General features: G+C 42.2%; 1 protein-coding gene and 1 pseudogene across 2 annotated transcripts in view; one reads left to right on the plus strand and one right to left on the minus strand.

The window, feature by feature from the left end:
• LOC125353389 (agouti signaling protein) overlaps nt 1–22,442 on the plus strand; it is a 93,017-nt gene extending 70,575 nt beyond the window's left edge. For both annotated transcript variants that reach the window (XM_048349029.1, XM_048349030.1), the window contains exons 2-4: nt 18,286–18,449; nt 19,758–19,822; nt 22,227–22,442. In XM_048349029.1, coding sequence (XP_048204986.1) covers nt 18,286–18,449; nt 19,758–19,822; nt 22,227–22,403 — 406 coding nt within the window. In that variant the 3' untranslated portion in view covers nt 22,404–22,442. The remainder of the gene's footprint in view (nt 1–18,285; nt 18,450–19,757; nt 19,823–22,226) is intronic.
• Nucleotides 9,264–9,383, minus strand: LOC125354021 (annotated as a pseudogene).
• Nucleotides 22,443–22,759: the final 317 nt, after the last annotated feature.

The following is a 22,759-nucleotide window of genomic DNA, read 5'->3' on the forward strand; positions in this document are numbered from 1 at the left end:
GGCAACAAAACGAAACAAAAATTTTTTTTTTTTGGGGGGGGGGCCAGTCCTGGGCCTTGGACTCAGGGCCTGAGCACTGTCCCTGGCTTCTTCCCGCTCAAGGCTAGCACTCTGCCACTTGAGCCACAGCGCCACTTCTGGCCATTTTCTGTATATGTGGTGCTGGGGAATCGAACCCAGGGCCTCATGTATACGAGGCAAGCTCTCTTGCCACTAGGCCATATCCCCAGCCCCAAAACAAATTTTTTAAAAATGTTTGATTTGCCTGGTGCCAGTGGCTCACACCTATAATCCTAGCTACCCAGAAAGCTGAGATCTTAGGATCATAGTTCAAAGCCAACCCAGGGCAGGAAAGTCTATGAGATACTTATGGCCACTAAAAACTACCCAAAAAAATCTAGACGTGGTGCTGTGGCTCAAGTGGTAGAGTACTATCCTTGAGCAAAAGGAGCTTAGGGACAGGACCTAGGCTCTGAGTTCAAGCCCCAGGACTGGCACCGATTTTTTTTTTTAATTTTTAAGACTGGATACCCATTTGTATTAAGGTTAATGCCTTAAATTGTGGATGAGTTTGCACTGCTTCAGTGATATTGGACATTTGTTCTGATGTTTCCCTTGGAGAGGCTTGAGAAGGCTAAACCAAAGACATACTGAAGTCACTTTTGCTTTTCTTTGCTTTAGAAATCTGCAGAAAATCAACTCAGGATCTCTAGTCAAAGAATAAAGTGGGAAAGACATGGATGGAAAATTACTAAGAGGAGACACCAAGGTTAGGGGGATTCATGTTAAACTGACCTAATGATTTTTATTCAGTGCCTGATTTGTGCCAGACATTGCTTAGTATTCAGAATAGCAAAATAAATATAGCAACAAGGCACTTGTCTTCATGGAATTTCCATCCTACAGGGGAATGAAAAGCAAATGCAAAGATAAACAGAGAGAATTATGAAGTATGATCAGTGCCATGAAAGAAACAGGAGGGATAGGATAGAGCTGGTTTGTATAGAGTGGTTGAAGGAGGTAATATTTGTGCTAAAATTTGTCAACAACCCAGCCAAATGAAGAGCTGAGAGAATCAAGCTCAAGACCAGAAGGGGAAAAATCCATTTAAAACAAAGGGAATGGCAAATGTAAAGGTCTTAAGGTAGGAAAGAGCTCGGCATGTTCTGCAGACAGAAGGAGCACAAGCTGTCAAGAAGGCAGTAATTTAGAAGGAGAATCTATCAGATGAAGTCACAGACAGTAGCAAGATCTTATAGGAAAATTGAATTTTATTTCAAGAACAACAGAAAGCTATTAAAGGTTTTAAGCAGGGAGGAATGGGATTTGAATTGTGTTTCAGGGAGGAAAAAAGATAACTATGTGGATAAAACGTGACAGAATGGAGACAAGGATGTCAATTAATGTGACACTCATTTGTCCATGCAGTAGTGATGGTGGCTCAGCCTAAGGTAGTTAAAAGTTTTTGGTTAGTGGGTCAATAGGGAGTTTGAACCTCTGGGACTTGGCTAACCAAAGACAGAAAGCAAGAGCTAATAACCTCAGATGTTGATGAATTCCTCATGCTGTTGGCCTTGCCTTTTTAATGTTTTCCCCACTAGTCATGGCTGAGGCTGATTAAAAGATCCCTCAGAATGTTGGGCTCAGTCCCTGAAGTGCCTTTTAGACCTACCCATAAAGGAAGCATCTTGAGAAGTGAGCCAAAATTATAACCAGTGCTTCTCAGGGCTCTTTTCATCAGTCCCTTCTCTTTTATATTCTCGGTCCAGTCTTCCTAACCCCATGCCTCAGGTTCTTAACTAGCTTAATCATGCTAAGATCATTTACACTGTTTAGTGGCCCATTAGATACACTGTGGAATTCGTAATTTATGGGAAGATATTTGGAAGCCAAGTGTGGCTTAAATTTCATTTTGTAGCTTATTTCCGTTTACCACAGAACTCAGACCATCAGAGAGATTCTCTGAAGAAAAGCATTAACTGAAGACATTATTGATCGTGGATTTCTGTGGCTTAAATCATTAAATACAAGGATTTGGAACAACATGAAGTAGAACTGGCTTTCCATAGAAATGTCAAAGCACTTACTCCTATTCTTTATAGCCACCAAGGAAAGGGCTCCTTCTTGTCTGGCAGAAGACAAGAGCCCAAGCCTGGGGCTGGGGGCTTGCACCTGTAATCCTAGCTATTCAGGAACCTGAGACCTGAGGATCACCATTCAAAGTCAGCCCCATCAGGAAGGTCTGTGAGAAAGAAAATCTCAGGAAAGAAAGAATCAGAGCTTCCACCTTAGCTAGCTTGTAAATAGTTACTCTACTCTTGGGAAGCCTAAAGGCCTAAGAGTTCTGAATCCCTAACTAACATTTCAAGAAGTCTTGATCTGCCAAAATCAGATGCCAGATCAGAGTACAGTCTATCTCTTTTTCTTTTCTTTGTTTCATATTGTGATAATGTTTAAATATAGAAAATTGGGCTAAGAATGTGGCTTAGCGGTAGAGTGCTCGCCTAGCATGCATGAAGCCCTGGGTTCGATTTCTCAGCACCATATAAACTGAAAAAGCCAGAAGTGGCGCTATGGCTCAAGAGGTAGAGTGCGCTGGGAATATGGCCTAGTGGCAAGAGCGCTTGCCTCGTATACATGAAGCCCTGGGTTCGATCCCCAAGCACCACATATATAGAAAATGGCCAGAGGTGGCGCTGTGGCTCAACTGGTAGAGTGCTAGCCTTGAGCAAAAAGAAGCCAGGGACAGTGCTCAGGCCCTGAGTCCAAGGCCCAGGACTGGACAAAAAAAAGAAAGAAAGAAAAGAGGAAAGAGGTAGAGTGCTAGCCTTGAGCAAAAATAAAGAACCCAGGGACAGTGCTCAGGCCCTGCGTCCCAAGCCCCCAGGACTGGCCAACAAAACAAAAACAAAATAAGGGAAGGAAGGCAGGAAGGAAGGAAGAAGGAAGGAAAGGAAAGGAAAGAAGTCTCCTGGAACTGTGGCCAGGCATTGTCCCTATTATAATATTTGCCTCAACTTTTTTTATTTGAAAAAAAAAAATTACAGCTGGGCACTGGTTAGCCAGCCCGGGCAAACAAGTCTGTGAGACTCTTATCTCCAGTTAGCCACCAGAAAAATGGAAGTAGCGCTATAGCCAAGTGGTAGAGCACTAGCCTTGAGCTGAAGAGCTCAGGGACAGTGTCCAGGCCCAGAGTTCAAGCCCTATGTTTAACAACAACAACAAAAAATTTACAAATACATTTAAAGTTCTCTTTACCACCCAACTCCAATCCCTTCATTTTTCTAATTCATTGTCTTTTGTGCTTAGCTTTGTCCTTTCTCCTTGCTTTATTCTCTGCTCTTTAGTTCTAAAGTCCATTGACTTTAACATTTTATATACTTCTCTCCTAAATACTTTGGGTTTTTTTCTTTTGTGTGGTCCTTGGGGCTTGAAATTAAGGCCTCAAGCTCTCTCATACTTGGCTCTCTTCATTCATGGCTAGCTGGTACTCTACCACTTGAGCCACACCTTCACTTCTGGCATTACTGTTTCTGGTTAAATGGAGATAAAAGACACAGATTTTTCTACCTGGGCTGGTTTCAACCCATGGTTCTCAGAACTCAGCCTCCTGAGTTGCTAGGATTATAGGCCTGACCACCAGGGCATTCCTTTTTGGTTTGTTTGTTTCCTTTTGAGTATTCCTTTTTGTTGTTTTTTTTAGAAAAGAATAAATTATATTTACTTTGGGGATTGATGTTTGATTACTTCTTGATTGGGAAGGGTACTTATCTGGCCCTCAAAACAAGTTTTCATCTCAATATAAAAGTTGTGATTTTTTCTTTTCCAGTCCTGGGGCTTGAACTCAGGGCCTGGGCACTGCCCCTAATCTTCTTTTGCTCAAGGCCAGCGCTCTACCACTTGAGCCACAGCGCCACTTCCAGCTTTTTCTGTGTATGTGGTGCTTAGGAATCGAACCCAGGGCTTCATGCATGCTAGGCAAGCACTCTACCACCAAACCACATTCTCGGCCCTAATAGTTGTGATTCTTATATGATACACTTTCTTTTTTTTTTTTGGCCAGTCCTGGGCCTTGGACTCAGGGCCTGAGCACCATCCCTGGCTTCTTCCCGCTCAAGGCTAGCACTCTGCCACTTGAGCCACAGCGCCGCTTCTGGCCGTTTTCTGTATATGTGGTGCTGGGGAATCGAACCTAGGGCCTCGTGTATCCGAGGCAGGCACTCTTGCCACTAGGCTATATCCCCAGCCCACGGTACACTTTCTTGTACACATTTTAAATTGCTTCTGAAGTCATGTTGGAAATTCAGAAGTTTTTCTTTTTTTAAAATAGTAGGGATTGAATTCAGGTCCTTGCCCTCATTGGCCAGACATGGTACTATTTGAGCCATGTCCTCAGTCCTTTTTTGCTTCACTCTTCCCAAGTGGCTTGTGCTTCAATCTTCCTATGTGTGCTTTTCCATGCCTCTGAGGATGACAGGGCAGTGCCCAATATCAAAGCCATTGGTTGAGATGGAATGTCTTGATTTTTTTTTTTTTTGTCTTTTCTTTTTTGGTACTGGGGATCAAACCCAGGACATTGCACTTACTAAGCAAGCGCTTTGTCACTGAGCTACATCCCAGCCCAATGTCTTGACTTTTTTTTTCTCTAGGCTAACCTCAAACTGCAATCCCTCCATCTCTGCCTCTCAAGTAGCGAGGATTACATTGAGCCACTCAATGATATTTTAAGCAACTTGCAGCATTAGAATGAATTTATGGCCTTTCAAGCTTACAACTTCATGTGACAATACTCAGCTGACTGTCACAATGTGTCAACTCACACAAATTAAAGTCATTTTTATAACTATAACATCTCATGATTCAGGCCACATCTAATTTTTTTTTTTTTTTTTTTTGGCCAGTCGTGGGCCTTGGACTCAGGGCCTGAGCACTGTCCCTGGCTTCTTCCCGCTCAAGGCTAGCACTCTGCCACTTGAGCCACAGCGCCGCTTCTGGCCGTTTTCTGTATATGTGGTGCTGGGGAATCGAACCTAGGGCCTCGTGTATCCGAGGCAGGCACTCTTGCCACTAGGCTATATCCCCAGCCCGACATCTAATTTTTTGTTACCAAAAACATTACTAATCTCACCAGAGTTGTCTAAATAATTATTGTTTATTTGCAGACTTATTCTCAAAGAGCAATGTCATACCATCAAAAGGAATATTTAACAGTATGTGGCACTGCTGGTCTTTTAGAACACAGCAAGTCAGTGTTAGAAGTGAATTTTAAAATCCAATAGCAATGTAAGATATGACAAGAAATGTACACACTGCCCTACTATGTAACTGTACTTTTTTTTTTTTTTTTTTTTTTTTTTGGCCAGTCCTGGGCCTTGGACTCAGGGCCTGAGCACTGTCCCTGGCTTCTTCCCGCTCAAGGCTAGCACTCTGCCACTTGAGCCACAGCGCCGCTTCTGGCCGTTTTTCTGTATATGTGGTGCTGGGGAATCGAACCTAGGGCCTCGTGTATCCGAGGCAGGCACTCTTGCCACTAGGCTATATCCCCAGCCCCTTTTTTTTTTTTTTAATATGGCCAGTCCTGGGCCTTGGACTCAGGGCCTGAGCACCGTCCCTAGCTTCTTCCTGCTCAAGGCTAGCACTCTGCCACCTGAGCCACAGCGCCACTTCTGGCCATTTTCCATATATGTGGTGCTGGAGAATCGAACTGAGAGCTTCATGTGTAGGAGGCAAGCACTCTTGCCACTAGGCCATATTCCCAGCCCAACTGTACCCTTTTTGCACAACACCTTGTCAAAAAAATTTGTGTTCAATTAATAAATAAATTTTTAAAAATCCAATAAGCAAAAAAAACCTCACAGAGGGAAATCAATGTGCCAGAAGTTGCAGAGTATGGCAGGGCTGGATCTAGAGTTAGATTTCCAGGTGCTAGTCCATTCTTTGTCCCTTGTTCCAGAGATGTCTGATACCAGTTAGTTGGTTATAGTTTAAACTTTCCTGAGTGTAATTTAATGCTTCACCAATCCATAAACTTCCTCACCATGCAGACACATTATCAATGTTGGCTTTCTCAGTCTTGTAAACAAGTCTAATAACTTCATCGGTGTGTAACTTGTACAGTCATGTGAGGCCTTTAAGCCACAATGAAAGGGTCTCGGCCTTCAATGATATCCTATCACTGTCTTGAAGTTCTTAGCTTTATAAGATAGTTTTGGTCAGGCACTAGTAGCTCATACCTGTAATCTTAGCTATTCAGGAGGCTGAAATCTGAGGATTGAGATTTGAGCCAGAGAAAAGTCAGTGAGACTCTTATCTCCAGTTAATGCACAAGAAGCCAGAAGTAGAAGTATGGCTCAAGTGGGAAAGCACTATCCTTGAGAGCAAGAAGTCCTGAGTTCAAGCCCACCAAAAAAAAAAAAAAAAAAAGACATACACACACACACACACACACACACACACACACACACACACACACACACATTGGCAATGCTAGGTGTTAAATCCAGTACCTTAAGCATACTAGGCAAGTGTTCTACTGCAGAGCTACATGTCCAGCCCCAAATTCTTCATTTTTCATAGAGCCCAGATTAGTAGGTAGCTTACCTATCATTTTGGCCTGGGAGATAGGAATGAGGAGGTTCCTTCCATTACTCTTCCCTGGTCTGGAGATAAGGTTGATGAAGTTTTCTTGTGGAAGCCAACTTTGTTTGCATACTCATTCATATTTTCTTTAAATTACCCTCATGTGTGGTTCGTAGTTGAAGGAATGAGACAAATGCTCTAAGATCAAATGTTGGCTTCTTATTGGAGATTGGAATTTGTGCTGCTGCAGTTGTCAATATATATATATTTTTGTCAATTGTGGGGCTTGAACTTGGGGCCTGGGTGCTGTCTCTCTGAGCTCTTTTTTTTTTTTTTTTTTTTTTGCCAGTCCTGGGGCTTGGGACTCAGGGCCTGAGCACTGGCTTCTTTTTGCTCAAGGCTAGCACTCTGCCACTTGAGCCACAGTGCCACTTCTGGCCCTTTTCTGTATATATGGTGCTGGGGAATCGAACCCAGGGCCTCATGTATACAAGGCAAGCACTCTTGCCACTAGGCCATATCCCCAGCCCTCTGAGCTCTTTTTGCTGAAGGCTAGTGATCTATCACTTACACCACAGTACCACTCCTGGGTTCCTGGTGGTTAATTGAAGATAAGAGTCTCAGGGTCTTTCCTTCCTAGGCTGCCTTCAAACCACAATCCTCAGATCTCACAGCCTCCTGGGTAGCTAGGATTACAGACATGAGCCATCTGCACCCAGCTAACTTCTGTTTTTTTATGAAAAGGACAAATAGTTACTTAGCATCATAGGCTCCTTGATCTAGTTACTTAAATAGAACTTGTGAGTTCTGTACTGCTCAAGATTTTCATAAATAATTTTTTCACTGTGAAAAAGAGTCCCATAAATTCTTAGCCTCATTGTCACAAACCAAATATGACTATAAATCAGCTTTTTATGTCCTTCAAATATATGTCAAATTACATCTAGTATTTTATTTCTATAATTCTTTGATTTCTATTATAAAGTAGTGTCATGCATATTTTAAACAAAAATCAGATGTCACAGATATAATATGAAAAGTGCATGTTTCCATTTCATTCCCCTCAATTCCATTCTTTAAGAGACAATCACTATTAAAATGTTCATAGATCTCCTCCCAGCATAAGTAAGCTAATATGTATTTGAGGATATTTTGAGATTTGTTCACAAAATGGGATCATGATGTTTATATTCTTTAATTTGCTTCAGTGTTATATTTGCTTATTATATCCTAAACAGCACTGGTCTAGAATGTTGTGGCCCTCCTAACAAGACCTTTCCCATTGTAGAACTGAACTATTGCTTACACAAAAGAAAACCAACAATACTCCTGCCCTCACATGTCTGTAATTCTGAATGGGACACACTTGGGCTATTGAAACATAATATACAAGCAGATGTTTTCATTTTAGCTCTGATTGTCTGGAAGGTGAAAGGCACTAAGTGCTTTAGCAGCCAGAGACACCCTTAAGGATCCAGAGAAAGCTCAAGACCTCCCCTGAAAAAGCATGTATTCACTAAGTTTTGTGATGTCAAGGTTAAGAATGCTCTCTTGCTCGCTCTCTCTCTCTCTCCCTCTCTCCTTCTCTCCCTCTTTCTCTCTTTCTTCCCAATTATATGCTTTGTTCCAAAAGACTAACAAAAAGTGAGCCTGCTTCTTCCTTGTTTGGCCCCAACTAAACATTTCTTGGCTTCCATCTACTCTTCTCTACAGAGATAGATGAGTAAGCTTCACCACATCCTTGGATCCCTGCTTGTTGGGGTTAATGAAAGCAACTGTTACAAGCTAAGCTCCATTGCCTCCAAAGCCAGCTTGCTTACTGGCCCAAACCCCTTCTGTCCTCACTGGTGGCACTAGAAAAGCCCAGGGTGGCCTGTCAGGACTGCACCTCATTAGCACAAAACATAGTCAGCACTTGACCCTGATGACTAACTTCAAAAATATTATGCTGCTGTCAACTATTCTTTACTTCTCAACACTTGCCTTACCTTCTCTAAGATAGTTAGCTGTCCTCCAGGGGCTCATGCCTATAATCCTAGCCACTGAGGAGGCTGAAATCTGAGAATCATGGTTCCTAGCCAGCCCAGGCAGGAAAGTCTGTGAGACTCTTATCTCCAATTAACCACCAGAAAACCGGAAGTGGCACTGTGGCTCAAAGTGGTAGAGCACCAGCCGTGAGCAAAAAAGCTCAGGGACAGTGCCCAGAACCTGAGTTCAAGCCCTAGGACCAGCACAAAAAAAGATACTGGATACTGGTGTCTTCCATTCCCTCAGTTAAAGCCTTATACATTAGCATGGATACATGCATTTATACACCCACATCTTGACACATATTAACAAAACTCCTGGGGTACATAAACCAATTGCACTCAGCCATGACTCCCCATGCCTTCATGTTCAGAGCTTAGTCAGATTCAGTCACACTCATGCATTTTAAATTCCTCAGTTTAATTTTGTACACAGAAGTGTGTTTGGTTTTTTTTAGTACTGAGGCACTGGAGTTTGAACTAGGGCTTTGCGCTTGCAAGCCCTCTACTACTTGAACTTTACCCCCAAGTGCCCCACTCCATTTTCCTTTATTTTTCATTTTAGTGTTGGTTTGCATGAATGAACCCTTTGCACACATCTTCTAGTCAGAGTTACTCTCTGTACCATCTTCTCTTTTTTTTTTTTTTAATTCCACCCCATATCTCCACATTTATAATACAGACCAGGCACAGGGCTTCAGCTGAGGTGTTTTATGGGGTAGTTTTACTCTGCCTCCTCTTTCTACTCAGTATGAAAACACAGCCTGTGGTGATTTTTTTTTTTTTTTTTTTTGCCAGTGCTGGGGTTTGGGACTCAGGGGCTGAGCACTGTCCCTGGCTTCTTTTTGCTCAAGGCTAGCACTCTACCACTTGAGCCACAGTGCCCCTTCTGGCTTTTTCTATATATGTGGTGCTGAGGAATCAAACCCAGGGCTTCATGTATACGAGGCAAGCACTTTACCACTAAGCTACATTCCCAACTAGATAATTTTTATTTTTTAAATAAATTGCTTTTTGTCTGGGACTGACATCACACTTCTATCGTCCTATCTCCTCTTTCTAAGTAAGTCAAGAAGTTTTGGATTATAGACATGTACCATCACTCAGCCAAAAAAAAAAAATCTTTGTATAACTGTTTAACCTATCCCAAAGGAATAGTAACAGGGCTGGGATGTAGCTCAGTTAGGTGCAACGTCCTGGGTTCGATCCCCAGAAGAAAGAAAGAAAGAAAGAAAGAAAGAAAGAAAGAAAGAAAGAAAGAAAGAAAGAAAGAAAGAAAGAAAGAAAGAAAGAAAGAAAGAAAGAAAGAAAGAAAGAGAGAGAGAGAAAGAGAGAGAGAAAGGAAGAGAGAGAGAGAAAGAAAGAAAGAAAGAAAGAAAGAAAGAAAGAAAGAAAGAAAGAAAGAAAGAAAGAAAGAAGAAGGAAGGAAGGAAGGAAGGAAGGAAGGAAGGAAGGAAGGAAGGAAGGAAGGAAGGAAGGGAGGAAATAGTAACGGACACACCAGAATCAGAAATCAGGGATTTGCTATAGCCTGAATGTTTATTAGCCTCCCAAATTCATATCACCCCAAAGTGATGGTATTAGGATGGAGATCCTTGAGAAGTGGCAAGGTCCTGGGGCAGAGTCCTTTTGATGAAGTTATATGGGACTGCCCTTATTAAAGAAACCCAAAGGAGAACCCTACTACCTTGTGGGGTTAGAATGATAAAACATCTGTCATTGTGGAACTGGGCCCTGGCTAGACATTGAATGTCCTTGCGCTCTGACCATGGATTTCCTAGACTGAGAAATAAAGTTCTGTTGCTCAATCACTAAGCAATAGAAATCTAAGACTACAGCCACCCGTTCTATAGTCTTGTTAGAGCAGCCTGTGTGGACTAAAATAGGATTCAAGAACTTTAGTCTAGAAGAGTCCTTCAGTTCTTTCATTAAATAAATCTTGGGCTATGCGATTCAAGTGGTATAGTGCCTAAATACCAAGTGAAGCCCTGAGTTCAAAACCTTAATACTACCAGAAAAAAAAATTCTTAAGTTTCTATTCTATGCCTCCTACTCTGCACTCCTAGCCCTTAATTTGACAAATGAGAAAGCTGCAGGTCACAAAGCTATTTAAATGTTGTCATCCAGGTGATCTAAACCCACTTTCTGGATTATTTATATCCAGCATGCTGAAAAGAAATTCATCTTCATTCCTAAGTGGTAACTTAAAGCAGATGAGTTTAAAAGGAAGAATTGTCAACGGGAATATAATAGATCAAAGAACAGTCTTCACTACTACAGAGTGGAAGAACAAATTACCCCTGAGAAACATGGTTGCATAGGTAGTCATGGCTTTCAGTGTTTTTGTCCTGTGTTAATAGCAGTGAGAGTGTATCTCTGTTGAGTTCTACCAGCAATATGAGCTTCTACAGGTCACTAAACTTTTACTTGTAATAGAAAAATCCCCAAACACTGAAAACTGTAAGCCCTCATCTTTCCCCAACACACCTTTGGTAACTCATTTGACAGCACAATCTGACATTATCTTAAGTCATTTGGTGACACAGTCAGTCCTAAATTGATGGGAATAAATTCAGTCTTTATCCTGTTTATTATGACTAGTTTAAAAATTAAACTCTGGGGGCTGGGGATATGGCCTAGTGGCAAGAGTGCCTGCCTCATATACATGAGGCCCTGGGTTCGATTCCCCAGCACCACATATACAGAAAATGGCCAGAAGTGGCGCTGTGGCTCAAGTGGCAGAGTGCTAGCCTTGAGCGGGAAGAAGCCAGGGACAGTCAGTGCTCAGGCCCTGAGTCCAAGGCCCAGGACTGGCCAAAAATAAATAAATAAATAAATAAATAAATAAATAAATAAATAAATAAATAAATAAATAAATAAATAAATATTAAACTCTCAGAGCAGGACATGGTAGTACCTGTTATCCCAGCTTCTCAGGAAGTGGAGCCAAAATGATCCTAAGTTTGAGGGAGCTCAGGTAAAATTAGTATAACCCTATTTCAAATACAAAACAAAAAGAGGGCTAGAATATGGCTCAAATGGTACAGCACTTGCCTAGCACATGTGAGGTCTTGCGTTCCATCCCCAGTACTATTCAGAGTTAGTTGGGAATTTGACCTGGTGAGGTCACCTCCTTGCCCATTGTGCAGTGGTCAGTGTTTATACTAGGCCTGTGGCTGATCTGATGGCACAGTAACTTTCCTGTATTATTAGGTGTCCATATCAAGTGATCTATGTGGATTTTGGTGACCCATAGATGTCCAATTCTGGGGTTGGAGGCATGGCTCCAGGTGTAGAGCACAGGCCAATAAGCAAAAGCAAGCATCCAACTCTATACATATTGTCCGTGTATCTTGCTTTAACAAGAGTTTCTCCCCAACCCATTCTACCATATATCTACCAACTTATTTCTAATTCACCTTCTAACACCTATTAATATTAGAGCTTTACTATTTGGTAAAATGGTCTCTTTAGCAATAGTTAGTGAAATCAAAGTATAAATTTTCTGGATAATTTATATTCACCATGCTAAAAAGGAATTAAGATCTACTGAACTAATATTTAAATATACAATTAATTTTATGTGATAAAATATTGTAATTTCAAATAACTCTATTTATTCCAGATCATTTTGTAAATATTATAAATATGTTTATAAATTCTTGAAAGAATAATAGGAAGTTTTAAAACATTGTGATATGCCAGGAACTGTTGGCTCACCCCTGTAATCCTAGCTACTCAGGAGGCTGATATCCGAGGAGTGTGGTCCAAGGCCAGTCCAGGCAGGAAAGTCCGTGAAAGTCTTATCTCCAATTAATCACCAGAAAACAGGAAGTGGCACTGTGGTTTAAAGAGGTAGAGTGCTAGCCTTGAGTAAAAGAGCTCAGGGACAGTGCCCATGACCAACCAAAAAACAAAAACAAAAGCAAAAAAACTAAAACCCATCCCTCTATTAATGTGGACCTGAAAATTGGTAAATTAATGAGAAATATTATTGTTAGATAATGGAACATGTAACTTTTCCCAGATAACATCAGCCTTTTATTAAATTAGAGTCATCAGTATCTTTACTCAAAGAAACAATTATTCTATCAGTTAATACATGATACAGCAAATATGTGCCTTCCCTTATTCCTCACAAGTCTTACAATCAAGAGATTGGCAAATGTTTAAAATATTTGATGCTTTGTGGATTTGTTTTTATGTCATGTATTATATGTATATAATACACTATGCCTATATTATTTTTAAAAAGAACACTTTAAAAATGTAAAAACTAGCCAGGCACCAGTAGCTAACAGCTATAGAGGAGGCTGTAGTCCTAGCTACTCATAAGACTGAGATCTGAAGATCAGAGTTCAAAACCATCCTGGGCAAGAAAATTCATGAAGCTCTTCTCTCCAATTAACCACCAAAAAAAGGCAGAAGTGTAGTTTTGTGCTGGTGGCTCACTCCTGTAATCCTAGGTACACAGGAGGTTGAGATCTGTGGATCCCCATTCAAAGCCAGCCCAGGCAGGTAAGTCTGTGAGACTCTTATCTCCAATTAACAACCAGAAAACGGGAAGTGGGGCTGTGGCTAGCCTTGAGCACAAAAGCTGAAAGACAGCATCCAAGCCCTGAGTTCAAGGCTCATGAACAACACACAAACACAAAAAGCCAAATGGAGATATGGCTCAAGTGATAAACACCAGCTTTGAGTAAAAAAAGTTCAGGGACAGTTCCCAGACCCTGAGTTCAAGCCCCAGGACTGGCACAAAATAATAATAAACAACTAAAAAGGTTTGGGAGACATAACTCAAGTGATAAATGTGTTTGTCTAGCAAGTGCAAAGCTCTAAGCTTAAACTTTAGTACTGCCAAACCAAAAACAAAACAATAACAACAAAATACTTAAGAGGGCTTGGAGTGTGGCTTAGTGGTACGGTGCCTGTCTAGCATGCATGAAGCCCTGGATTTGATTCCTCAGTACCACATAAACAAGAAAGGCCAGAAGTGCCACTGTGGCTCAAGTGGCAGAATGCTAGCCTTGAACAAAAGAAGCTCAGGAACAGTTCCCAGGCCCTGAATTCAAGCCCCAAGACTGGCCAAAAACAAAAACAAACAAAACCTTAAGAGTTTAAGAAAAACCAAAATCATATGTACATTATAATCAATACAAGTAACATATTTACATCACACACTTCCCTGAGTCTTAGACCTGTTTTAATCCACAGAATACCCTATACAATGAATATTATGTCCCTGTTCATGGAGGAAGAAACTAAGGGTCAAAATGGCTAAATTATTTGCTCTTGAAAGGCGTGAACGTGTTTTATCTCAAAATAGGCAAATTGGCTCATTGATTATTTCTAGTTGACATCGCATGAGGAACTGTAAAGGGCCATTTGCCCCTATGAAAGGCAAAATCTGTCTTCTTCTATATGCATGAAGCCATAAAGATTATTTGGGAAGGAAGATCCTTCATATACCAAGACCAGAAAATAACCTGGTCACCAGTGAACCTGAACAAGCCGACCATGAAGTAACCTTTATCGTTCACTCCTCTCTACATCCTTCATTCATATATCTCTTACTAACATTCCTAAAATGTATTTCCTAATTCAGATAGTTATCTATCCTTTCATTACTTCACAGATTTACTGTTCTTTGCCTAAGAAATGTAAAAGCATCATTATTGGGGCATTTCTTTGGACTTTAATCTCTTGAGTAAATGATTTAATGAAATTGTTATGCTTTTCTCTTACTGATTCTTACATTAATTGGGTCTCTAGATTTGAGCCAAAGAGCCCACAGCAGAACTAAGATGGGGAGAGGGATGCTTTTTCCCTTTACCTCATGTGACTTGTAAATAACGAAGTTACATACATCTAACCACAGAGCCTGTGTTCTTTCAGCTGCACTGTTCTACCTCCTTTTCTACAAAGAACTGTCTAGCTGGTAAGATTAACCCACATGAACAACTGAGGAACAATGAAGCTCTAAACAATATGGTATTGAGTTTAAAAGCTGGGGGGAGTTCGGAAAACTTTGTAGAGGGTCATTCTTTGGGCTTGTCTGGTGCTAAAACAGAAACTATACTAAAGCTGGCATTTGAATGGGGCCCTGAGGAAGGGTGAGATGTGACCAAAGGCAGCTGAGAGAACAAATGATGTTGGTGAAGCAAGAGCAAAAGCAGGGAGATGGAGACAGTGTGGAACTTGTTCCATAGAGACTGAGAAATGGGCCAGATGAAGAAGAGGAGATGGGAAATAGATTATTTGAAGGAAATAAAAAGTTATGGAAGATATAATGGGCTGGGGATATAGCCTAGTGGCAAGAGTGCCTGCCTCGGATACATGAGGCCCTAGGTTCGATTCCCCAGCACCACATATACAGAAAACGGCCAGAAGCGGCGCTGTGGCTCAAGTGGCAGAGTGCTAGCCTTGAGCGGGAAGAAGCCAGGGACAGTGCTCAGGCCCTGAGTCCAAGGCCCAGGACTGGCCAAAAAAAAAAAAAAGTAAAAAAAAAGTTATGGAAGATATAAAGATTAAGAAACAAAGTCGGTCTGGGAATATGGCCTAGTGGCAAGAGCACTTGCCTCGTATACTTGAAGCCCTGGGTTCGATTCCCCAGCACCACATATACAGAAAATGGCCAGAAGTGGCGCTGTGACTCAAGTGGCAGAGTGCTAGCCTTGAGCAAAAAGAAGCCAGGGACAGTGCTCACGCCCTGAGTCCAAGGCCCAGGACTGGCAAAAAATAAAAATAAAAAAAATAAAAAAATAAAAAAAATATAAAAAAAAAAAGAAACAAAGTCAAAGATGGAGACCAAGTTTTTGTTTTTGTTTTTAAATTGGGGAAGATGGTCACTGAACAGGCTACTGGAAATGGTGAGAAGGAGGAGAAGGAAGGGGGCAGGGAAGGAGATAAAGAGGGAGAAGGAAGGAGCGAGAGAGGAGGAAAAGATCAGCTATCATCTGCCATGCTTCAGAAAACTGATACTCTGAATTTTTTTCCTTAATATCTGACATTAGATCTAAATTGCCTGCAACTCTACTGCAGTTGACAAGTGAAAGTGTCCTTCAGAAGGCCTTGGGTTAAGAGTAAAAGAAAATTCAAGTCATACTAGTTTAAAACAATAAAGGAAAAATTATAACTCAACTGATAATTTGGGATATAGAATAATTGAGGGGCTGGGAATGTGGCCTAGTGGCAATAGTGCTTGCCTCCTATACATGAAGCCCTGGGTTCGATTCCCCAGCACCACATATATAGAAAACATCCAGAAGTGGCACTGTGGCTCAAGTGGCAGAGTGCTAGCCTTGAGTAAAAAGAAGCCAGGGACAGTGCTCAGGCCCTGAGTTCAAGGCCCAGGACTGGCAAAAATATAAAATAATGGACTTGAGGCAAGCAGCTGATCTAGTGGCTTGTGTGGTCATGGTTCTCTTGTTGTCTACTCTGCCTTCCACTATGTCATCTTCAACCAAGCTAGCTCCTCAGTCCTGTCTCTGTTCAGATCCTATAAATCTTTTGCTTTTTACTAGAGTTGCTCAGGTTATAAAATGACTGCCAGGTCTAATCAGAACTGCTGGCTTTATATTAAGTATCCAGGGAAAGAGCATTTCCTCTACACCATCAAGAGGTCTAAGTTGAGGCTGTGAATATGGCCTAGTGACAAGAGTGCTTGCCTCGTATACATGAAGCCCTGGGTTTGATTCCTCAGTACCACATATGTAGAAAAGGGCAGAAGAGGCTCTGTGGCTCAAGTGCTATCCTTGAGTAAAAAGAAGCCAGGGACAGTGCTCAGGCCCTGAGTCCAAGCACCAGGACTGGCAAAAAAAAAAAAAAAAAAAGAGGTCTAAGTTTCCTCTGGCTAAACTATCTTTAGTCAGATGACATGTCTGAAGTAAGACTGGGGAGGATGGGATGGAGAAATCAAAGCTCCCTACTCAAAATTTACATCTAAAAACAGTGTTTTGTTCAAAAAGGCAGATCATATCTAGGGATAAAAATATAACTAAGAGCATTTGCTTTTTGTTTTCAGAAAACCACTAATCAGAAAAGATGAGTTAAATTTATTCAGTCAGCATTTCTGGAATTAGTTACTGCTCTGTGCTGGTCACTGTACTAATCAAGGCCTTACAAATGAAATAGACCCTCTTATTTTTATATCAGTTAGGAGAGATAAACAATGTAATAAGGGCTTTGGTAAAGGACAGCATAAATCTGAAAAGCAGAAGATAGAGCAAAAGAACTATGTTTCCGTTCCCATATTTTCTGATATGTCTGTGTGGATTAAGTATTAATAGAAACAATGAGATTATAGAAGGCTGGAAACTTTAGAGCTACAGGAGCTGTTGTAAACCTTAGGATACAAGGAGATGGGTTGTCCTTATATAAAACAAAGATACAAACAGCTAGGGGCATGACTCAAGTGATAGGGCTCTTGCCCACAAGCATAGTTCCCTTAGTTCAAACTCTAGTACTGCCAGAAAAGAAAAAGGAAAGCTGGAAATCTCCCCCTTTATTTTGTTTCTCAAAGAAATAGTTCCCCTGCTAAATCAATACAAACCTCCAATCTAGCTCACTCTTCTCATTTTACCTTTTAGAAAGAAATTAGAGCCAAACAGAGTGAGTTGCCCAGTCATGCATCTTCTTAATGCGGAGCCAAGATAAAAACCTGACTCCTGGGCCATTGCCCCTCCCACCAACTCACAAGGCTGCTTTATGATAGACAAGTGCCCAATGATGAGAGGATGTAAAGAAATCACATCTGGCATTAGGGCTAGTAGGAGTAGACCATGGAGTTCTAAAGTCAGGACTGCCCCCTCCAACTTCACGTAGTTTGAAATGAGAGTAGAGGCTGGTTGGGTCTCTTGCAATGTAACAGACATGCAGAAAACCAAGCTGAAGGACGACAGGGGGCTAGAAATTGGCCAGCCTGCTGTATGTCGAGATCACGCATGGGCAAAACAAGCATCAAACACCAGAGAGAATATGAAAAAGTAGCATGGAGAAGGGTAGGAATCTCACACTCAGAGAAAGCAATGATGCCGCTGAATCTCTGAGCCATAATGGAGCCAAACCCATGGGAAGAAATTCACTCTGAGATTTATTTGTGTCTTTCAAATTCCAACTAGTAAATCAGCCAATCCAGTTGGCACATGTCAAGAGGTCCATCTTCCTGACACAAAGGGCACCATTTTAGTTCCCTCAGGATGCAGAATCTGCAAATGAGATGACATTTACACTTGTCTAAAGGAGTCATTTATCCCTGCATTCCTCTCACTGTGTCATTAGCCTAATTCTCTGCACCTTAGTAAAAACATCTGCCACTAAGAGGCACTACTGAGGGCCTTTCAACAACTCTGCCCAGATCTAGCGGCTCCTGGGACTTAAGGGAAAAAAATATAAAAGAAACAGTACTCTGCCCTCTGGACAGCAGAGACCAACACAATGCATTCTTTTTCTCCTTGTTTCAATCTTCCTCTCTTCCTTGTCTTTTTCTGCCCATCTCTCATTTTCTCTCTTTTTCCTTCACCAGTTCCCCTTTCCTTATTTTAAGCCTTGCTTATGGTCCTCTGGCTCAAAGGGGGTCACTTCTGGAACGCAATCTGAACACCTAGAAAGCAGGAAAATCCATCCTGTTGCCACTACCTCTGGCTCACTCACCGCTGATCACCTTCTCTGTCCCACTCAGGCCTCTCAGGATGGATGCCACCCGCCTGCTCCTGGCCACCCTACTGGTCTTCCTATGCTTCCTCACTGCCTACAGCCACCTGGCACTTGAGAAGCCCGAGGATGACAAGAGCCTGAGGAACAACCCCGAGAAACCATCGAATATCTCTTCAGTCTCTATTGTGGGTAAGTAGCCTAGCCTCTGAACTTTGGGCCATGAGAGGGAGCTACAGATGTCAAATCTGTTCCTCAGACTCTTACCAGAATCCACTGCCAATAGTCCTGGCTCCTTCTTGCTCATTGTGTGAAACAGTCCTGTGGAAGAAAGTGTCCCCTGAATTCACTAGCTTTGGGGAAACTCTGCCAGCCATCAACCTAATATGCAGAACAGCATATTAGAGACTGAGAAAGCCTAAAGTCAAGATACTTGGTGAACTTGATTTTAGTATTTCTGAAACTTAATGGATCATAGAACTCTTGTCAACAACAACAAACTTTAGGAAATGATGCAGAATATAATAAAGTCTAAGATAAGCCAATCTTTCCATGCAAAGGAAGACTACAAAGGGCTTGAGAGATCTGGTTTGACTTTGATAATAAGACATGGACTAGGTTGGTAGTTTGGTGGAAGAGAGTATCTTAGCATATATGAAGCGCTGGATTCAATCCCCATAACCAAAATAATAATAAATATGCTGTCTACTGGGCATTGTGAAGTAGGCCCTGCTTTTATTTATATTTCATAATGGAACAAATTGAGGTTTAGGAAAGTTTAGTAACTAGCATAAAATCACATAGTTCTTGTTTAGCAGCACCATACAGGTGAATTTGGCATTTAAGCTCAAAACTAGTAGTCTCTTTCTGTCTCACTTTTCACTTGTGGGAAAAAAAAAAGATATCCTAGACATATCAGGAAAGTTATGGCAAGTAAAGGGGGAACATTAATAATCATTGATCATTTTCATGTCAGATCTCTTTATAAACATGTCTTTTTTATTGCTGCAAGATAGGTATTACAGAACCTTTTTCTGCAAATGAAAAAAACTGAATATAGAGATCAAGCAGGTAAGTCCACATGACAGTCAGGAGAAATGAAAATTAAGTCACACAGGAGCATCCAGGTACAAAACATTAAGTCCATTTTTAGAATATCACAATGTTTTTGCACCTGTTAGGTTAAAGACTAAAAAAGGGGTAATGTGGAATGACTGAGTGACCCATGGCTAACAAGCTCAAGAGGCCAGTAGGTAGGTCCCAGGATGTCCCTGGATTTCCTGTCTGCCTTCCCTCATAGAACACTGCTCTCAGCCCATGGCTCCATATTGGCAGCCAGGCTAACAAGAACCTGCTGGCTGGAGTTCCACAATATGATTCATGAGGCCAGCTCCTCCTTTCCTCCCAGCTGAGACTTCCCAGAGCCCCCTCTGCTCCTCCCACTTCATTGCAGCCCAAGGCCCCCAGAAACATCTGGCTTTGCTTTTTCTCTCTTTGAAGCATTGAACAAGAAATCCAAAAAGATCAGCAGAAATGAAGCAGAAGAGAGGAAGATGTCTTCCAAGGTAGGCCTGGGAATTCTCTTTGTAGAGGTGGGATCAAACTTAAAGGGGAGGATCTGAAAACTAAATGAAAGGTTTTTTTCTCAGACCTACTACATTAACCTAAAGAACTGAAAACTACTTAAAGGCTTCTTGGCCTAGAGTCCAGAGTCAGACCCTCCCCACCCCCCACAGAAGCGTAGGGTGCAAAAAAGTTTATTGGACAAAACAACCTATCTGCTGAAAAGCAATTTCCAATAGTAGTTAAGTCCCCTGCCGGAAAGTTCCCTGTCACTCATTTTCTTTTGATGAATGCAGTTGTCAAAAACCTCAGAAACTTTTAGAGCCACTTCAATAACTTTTGCCATATCTAAGATTTGCCTATTTAAGGCCAAACCCTAGAAAAGAAATAGAACTATTATACAAACCAGTATCATTTATGGTACATACACACACATTTTTATATTATAAAAATAAGTGAAAAGAAATAAGTGAAGTCTAGCTGGATCTCATTGCCTGTCAAGGGTTGTAAATCCAAGGCCTGCTCTGTGTTAAAAGGCAGACAGAAAAGTGTTGGAGGAGCATCAAGGATATGTCAGCTCCAAACTAGGCCTTTCAAGTTTGAAAGAGATAGAAAAGAACCCTTTCTGCTATGTACTGCAGGGCCATTTAAGGTCCTAAATCATACCCCCATAATTCAGGTTTCTACGCTTTGGATATACTGGATTGAAATGTAGAAATGTGTACAGTGTTACTGTCTTAATGTGCCTCCATTTAGCAGATCAACTCTAATGAGAGAAGGAAGCAATAGATTCCGTATTAGCTAGAATCCAACCTGAAGGATCTTGAGAAAGTCCTGCTCTTCTTCCCACCTGTTTCCAGCTGTAAAGCGAAGAGGCAAACCAGATAATTCACAGATGAGAAAACATAATGGACAAATGGTAGACACTGAGAGTATAGCTGTGAACAAAGAGATATCCCTGTTTTTGTGGGGTTTACATTTTTTTTTTTTTTTTTGCTGGTCCTGGGGCTTGAACTCAGGGCCTAAGCACTGTCCCTGGCTTCTTTTTGCTCAAGGCTAGCACTCTGCCACTTGAGCCACAGCACCACTTCCGGCTTTTTCTATATATATGGTGCTGAGGAATCAAACCCAGGGCTTCATGCATGCTAGACAAGCACTCTACTTCTAGGCCACATTCCCAGCCAGAGTTTACTTTTTTTTTTTTTACTGTATTTTTTTGGTCTTTTCTTTTTTGGTACTGGGGAATCGAACCCAGGACGTTGCACTTGCTAGGCAAGTGCTTTGCCACTGAGCTACATCCTGGCCCTGGAGTGTACATTTTTAAGTAAACTGTTAAGTAGCAAATAAGTCAATAAACAGATTTTTTTAAAAGATGATAAAGACAATAATAAAGATTGGTAATGAAAGAGAATAGAGAAAAGAAGTCAGAGAAAACCTCCTTAAGGAAGTGGCATTTAAAGAAAAACTTAGTAACCTACAGCAGCAATGTCTAATAGAAACACAATGTGGGTCATCTATGTTACTTAAAATTTTCCAGTAGTAACGTTAAAAAAATAAACTTGCAATAGCTTTAATACTTCACTTAACACAGTATGTTTAAAATATTAACATTTCAGCATGTACCCAATTTTTAAAGTTGAGACATTTTAATGCTCTCTTTGAAATTGATTATAGCTGACACAGTACATCTCAGTACCAATGCTAAAGCTTTAACAAAATGAAATGTGTCAATAAAACAAACTACTTAATGGGAGAACTTTACACACATTTTAATAAAAATTCCTCAGTTGTACTGGACACACTAAGTCGCCACTTAAGGCTGTGGCTACCTAAATCCGAAAGCAAAGAATGTCCCTGGACCAAGATGTAGCTTGTCCAAAGGTTCTACAACTGGAGAAAAGGTGGGCAGGGAGCAAGGAGAAACCACAGGAAGCTGTAAGGAGGGGAGGCAACCACAGGACTTCCACGAGGTCCTTTACACACTAAAGGATGGCCCCTGAGACCGGTACTAAAGGGGGAAGTCAGTGACCTGGCCGGAGCAGTAGCCATAGAGGTGAAGTGGTGGGACTGGGGATCTACCATAAAATAAAATAAAAACAAAACAAAACAAAACAGAATTGACAGAAAGCAAATGGGAAGGCTTGGAGACGGAGGTTTAAAACCGTTGGGACCCCGAGGAAGACCAAAGGGCCAGGCAGGAGCCAGGAAAGACTGGGAGATGGTGGAGGCAGAAGGGGGTGAGAGGGCTCTTTGGGGATCGGGCTGGGGACCCGCTGGGGTGTCCTATAGGCTGAGTCCAGTGGTGGCACCCGGCCCAGACTTCAACGGCCGGAGCAAGCCAGGCAGAGGTGAGGATGGGTGGGGCGGCCGTGGCCGGCTCCAGCAGTCCCGGCGTTTCCCCCACAGAAAAAGGATTCGACCAAGAAGGTTCCGCCGCCCCGGCCGCGACTGCCGGAGCCCTGCGTGGACACTCGCGACAGCTGCAAGCCGCCGGCGCCCGCCTGCTGCGACCCGTGCGCCGCCTGCGTGTGCCGCTTCTTCGGCAGCTTCTGCACCTGCCGCGTGTTCAACCGCAACTGCTAAGCGCGCGCCCGCCGGGATGGGGCGGGGCTTCCGGGGCGGGGGCGGGGCTTTTTCCGAGTGGGGGCGGGGCTTCCTCGTGAGGTGGGGCTTGCTGCTGGGCGGGGCTTCCGGGGCGGGACGGAACTTCTGGGGCCTGGGAGGGTCTCCCTCCCGGCATGGCTTGAGGGGCGGGGTGGGGCGGGGTGGGGCGTGGGGGCGGGGCAGGAATAGCTACGGGAGTGGCTACTGGGGTTCGCTAGGAGCTTACAGGGGGCGGGTCTTCAAGGAGCCTGGCTTAAGCTAAAAATCCGAATACAGTGCACGTAGGCTGCTTCTAGGTCTATGGCTGGTTTTGTTTTGTTTTGTTTTTTGGTCGG

This window comes from Perognathus longimembris, chromosome 6 (genome assembly GCF_023159225.1).
Source record: "Perognathus longimembris pacificus isolate PPM17 chromosome 6, ASM2315922v1, whole genome shotgun sequence".
NCBI lineage: Eukaryota > Metazoa > Chordata > Mammalia > Rodentia > Heteromyidae > Perognathus > Perognathus longimembris.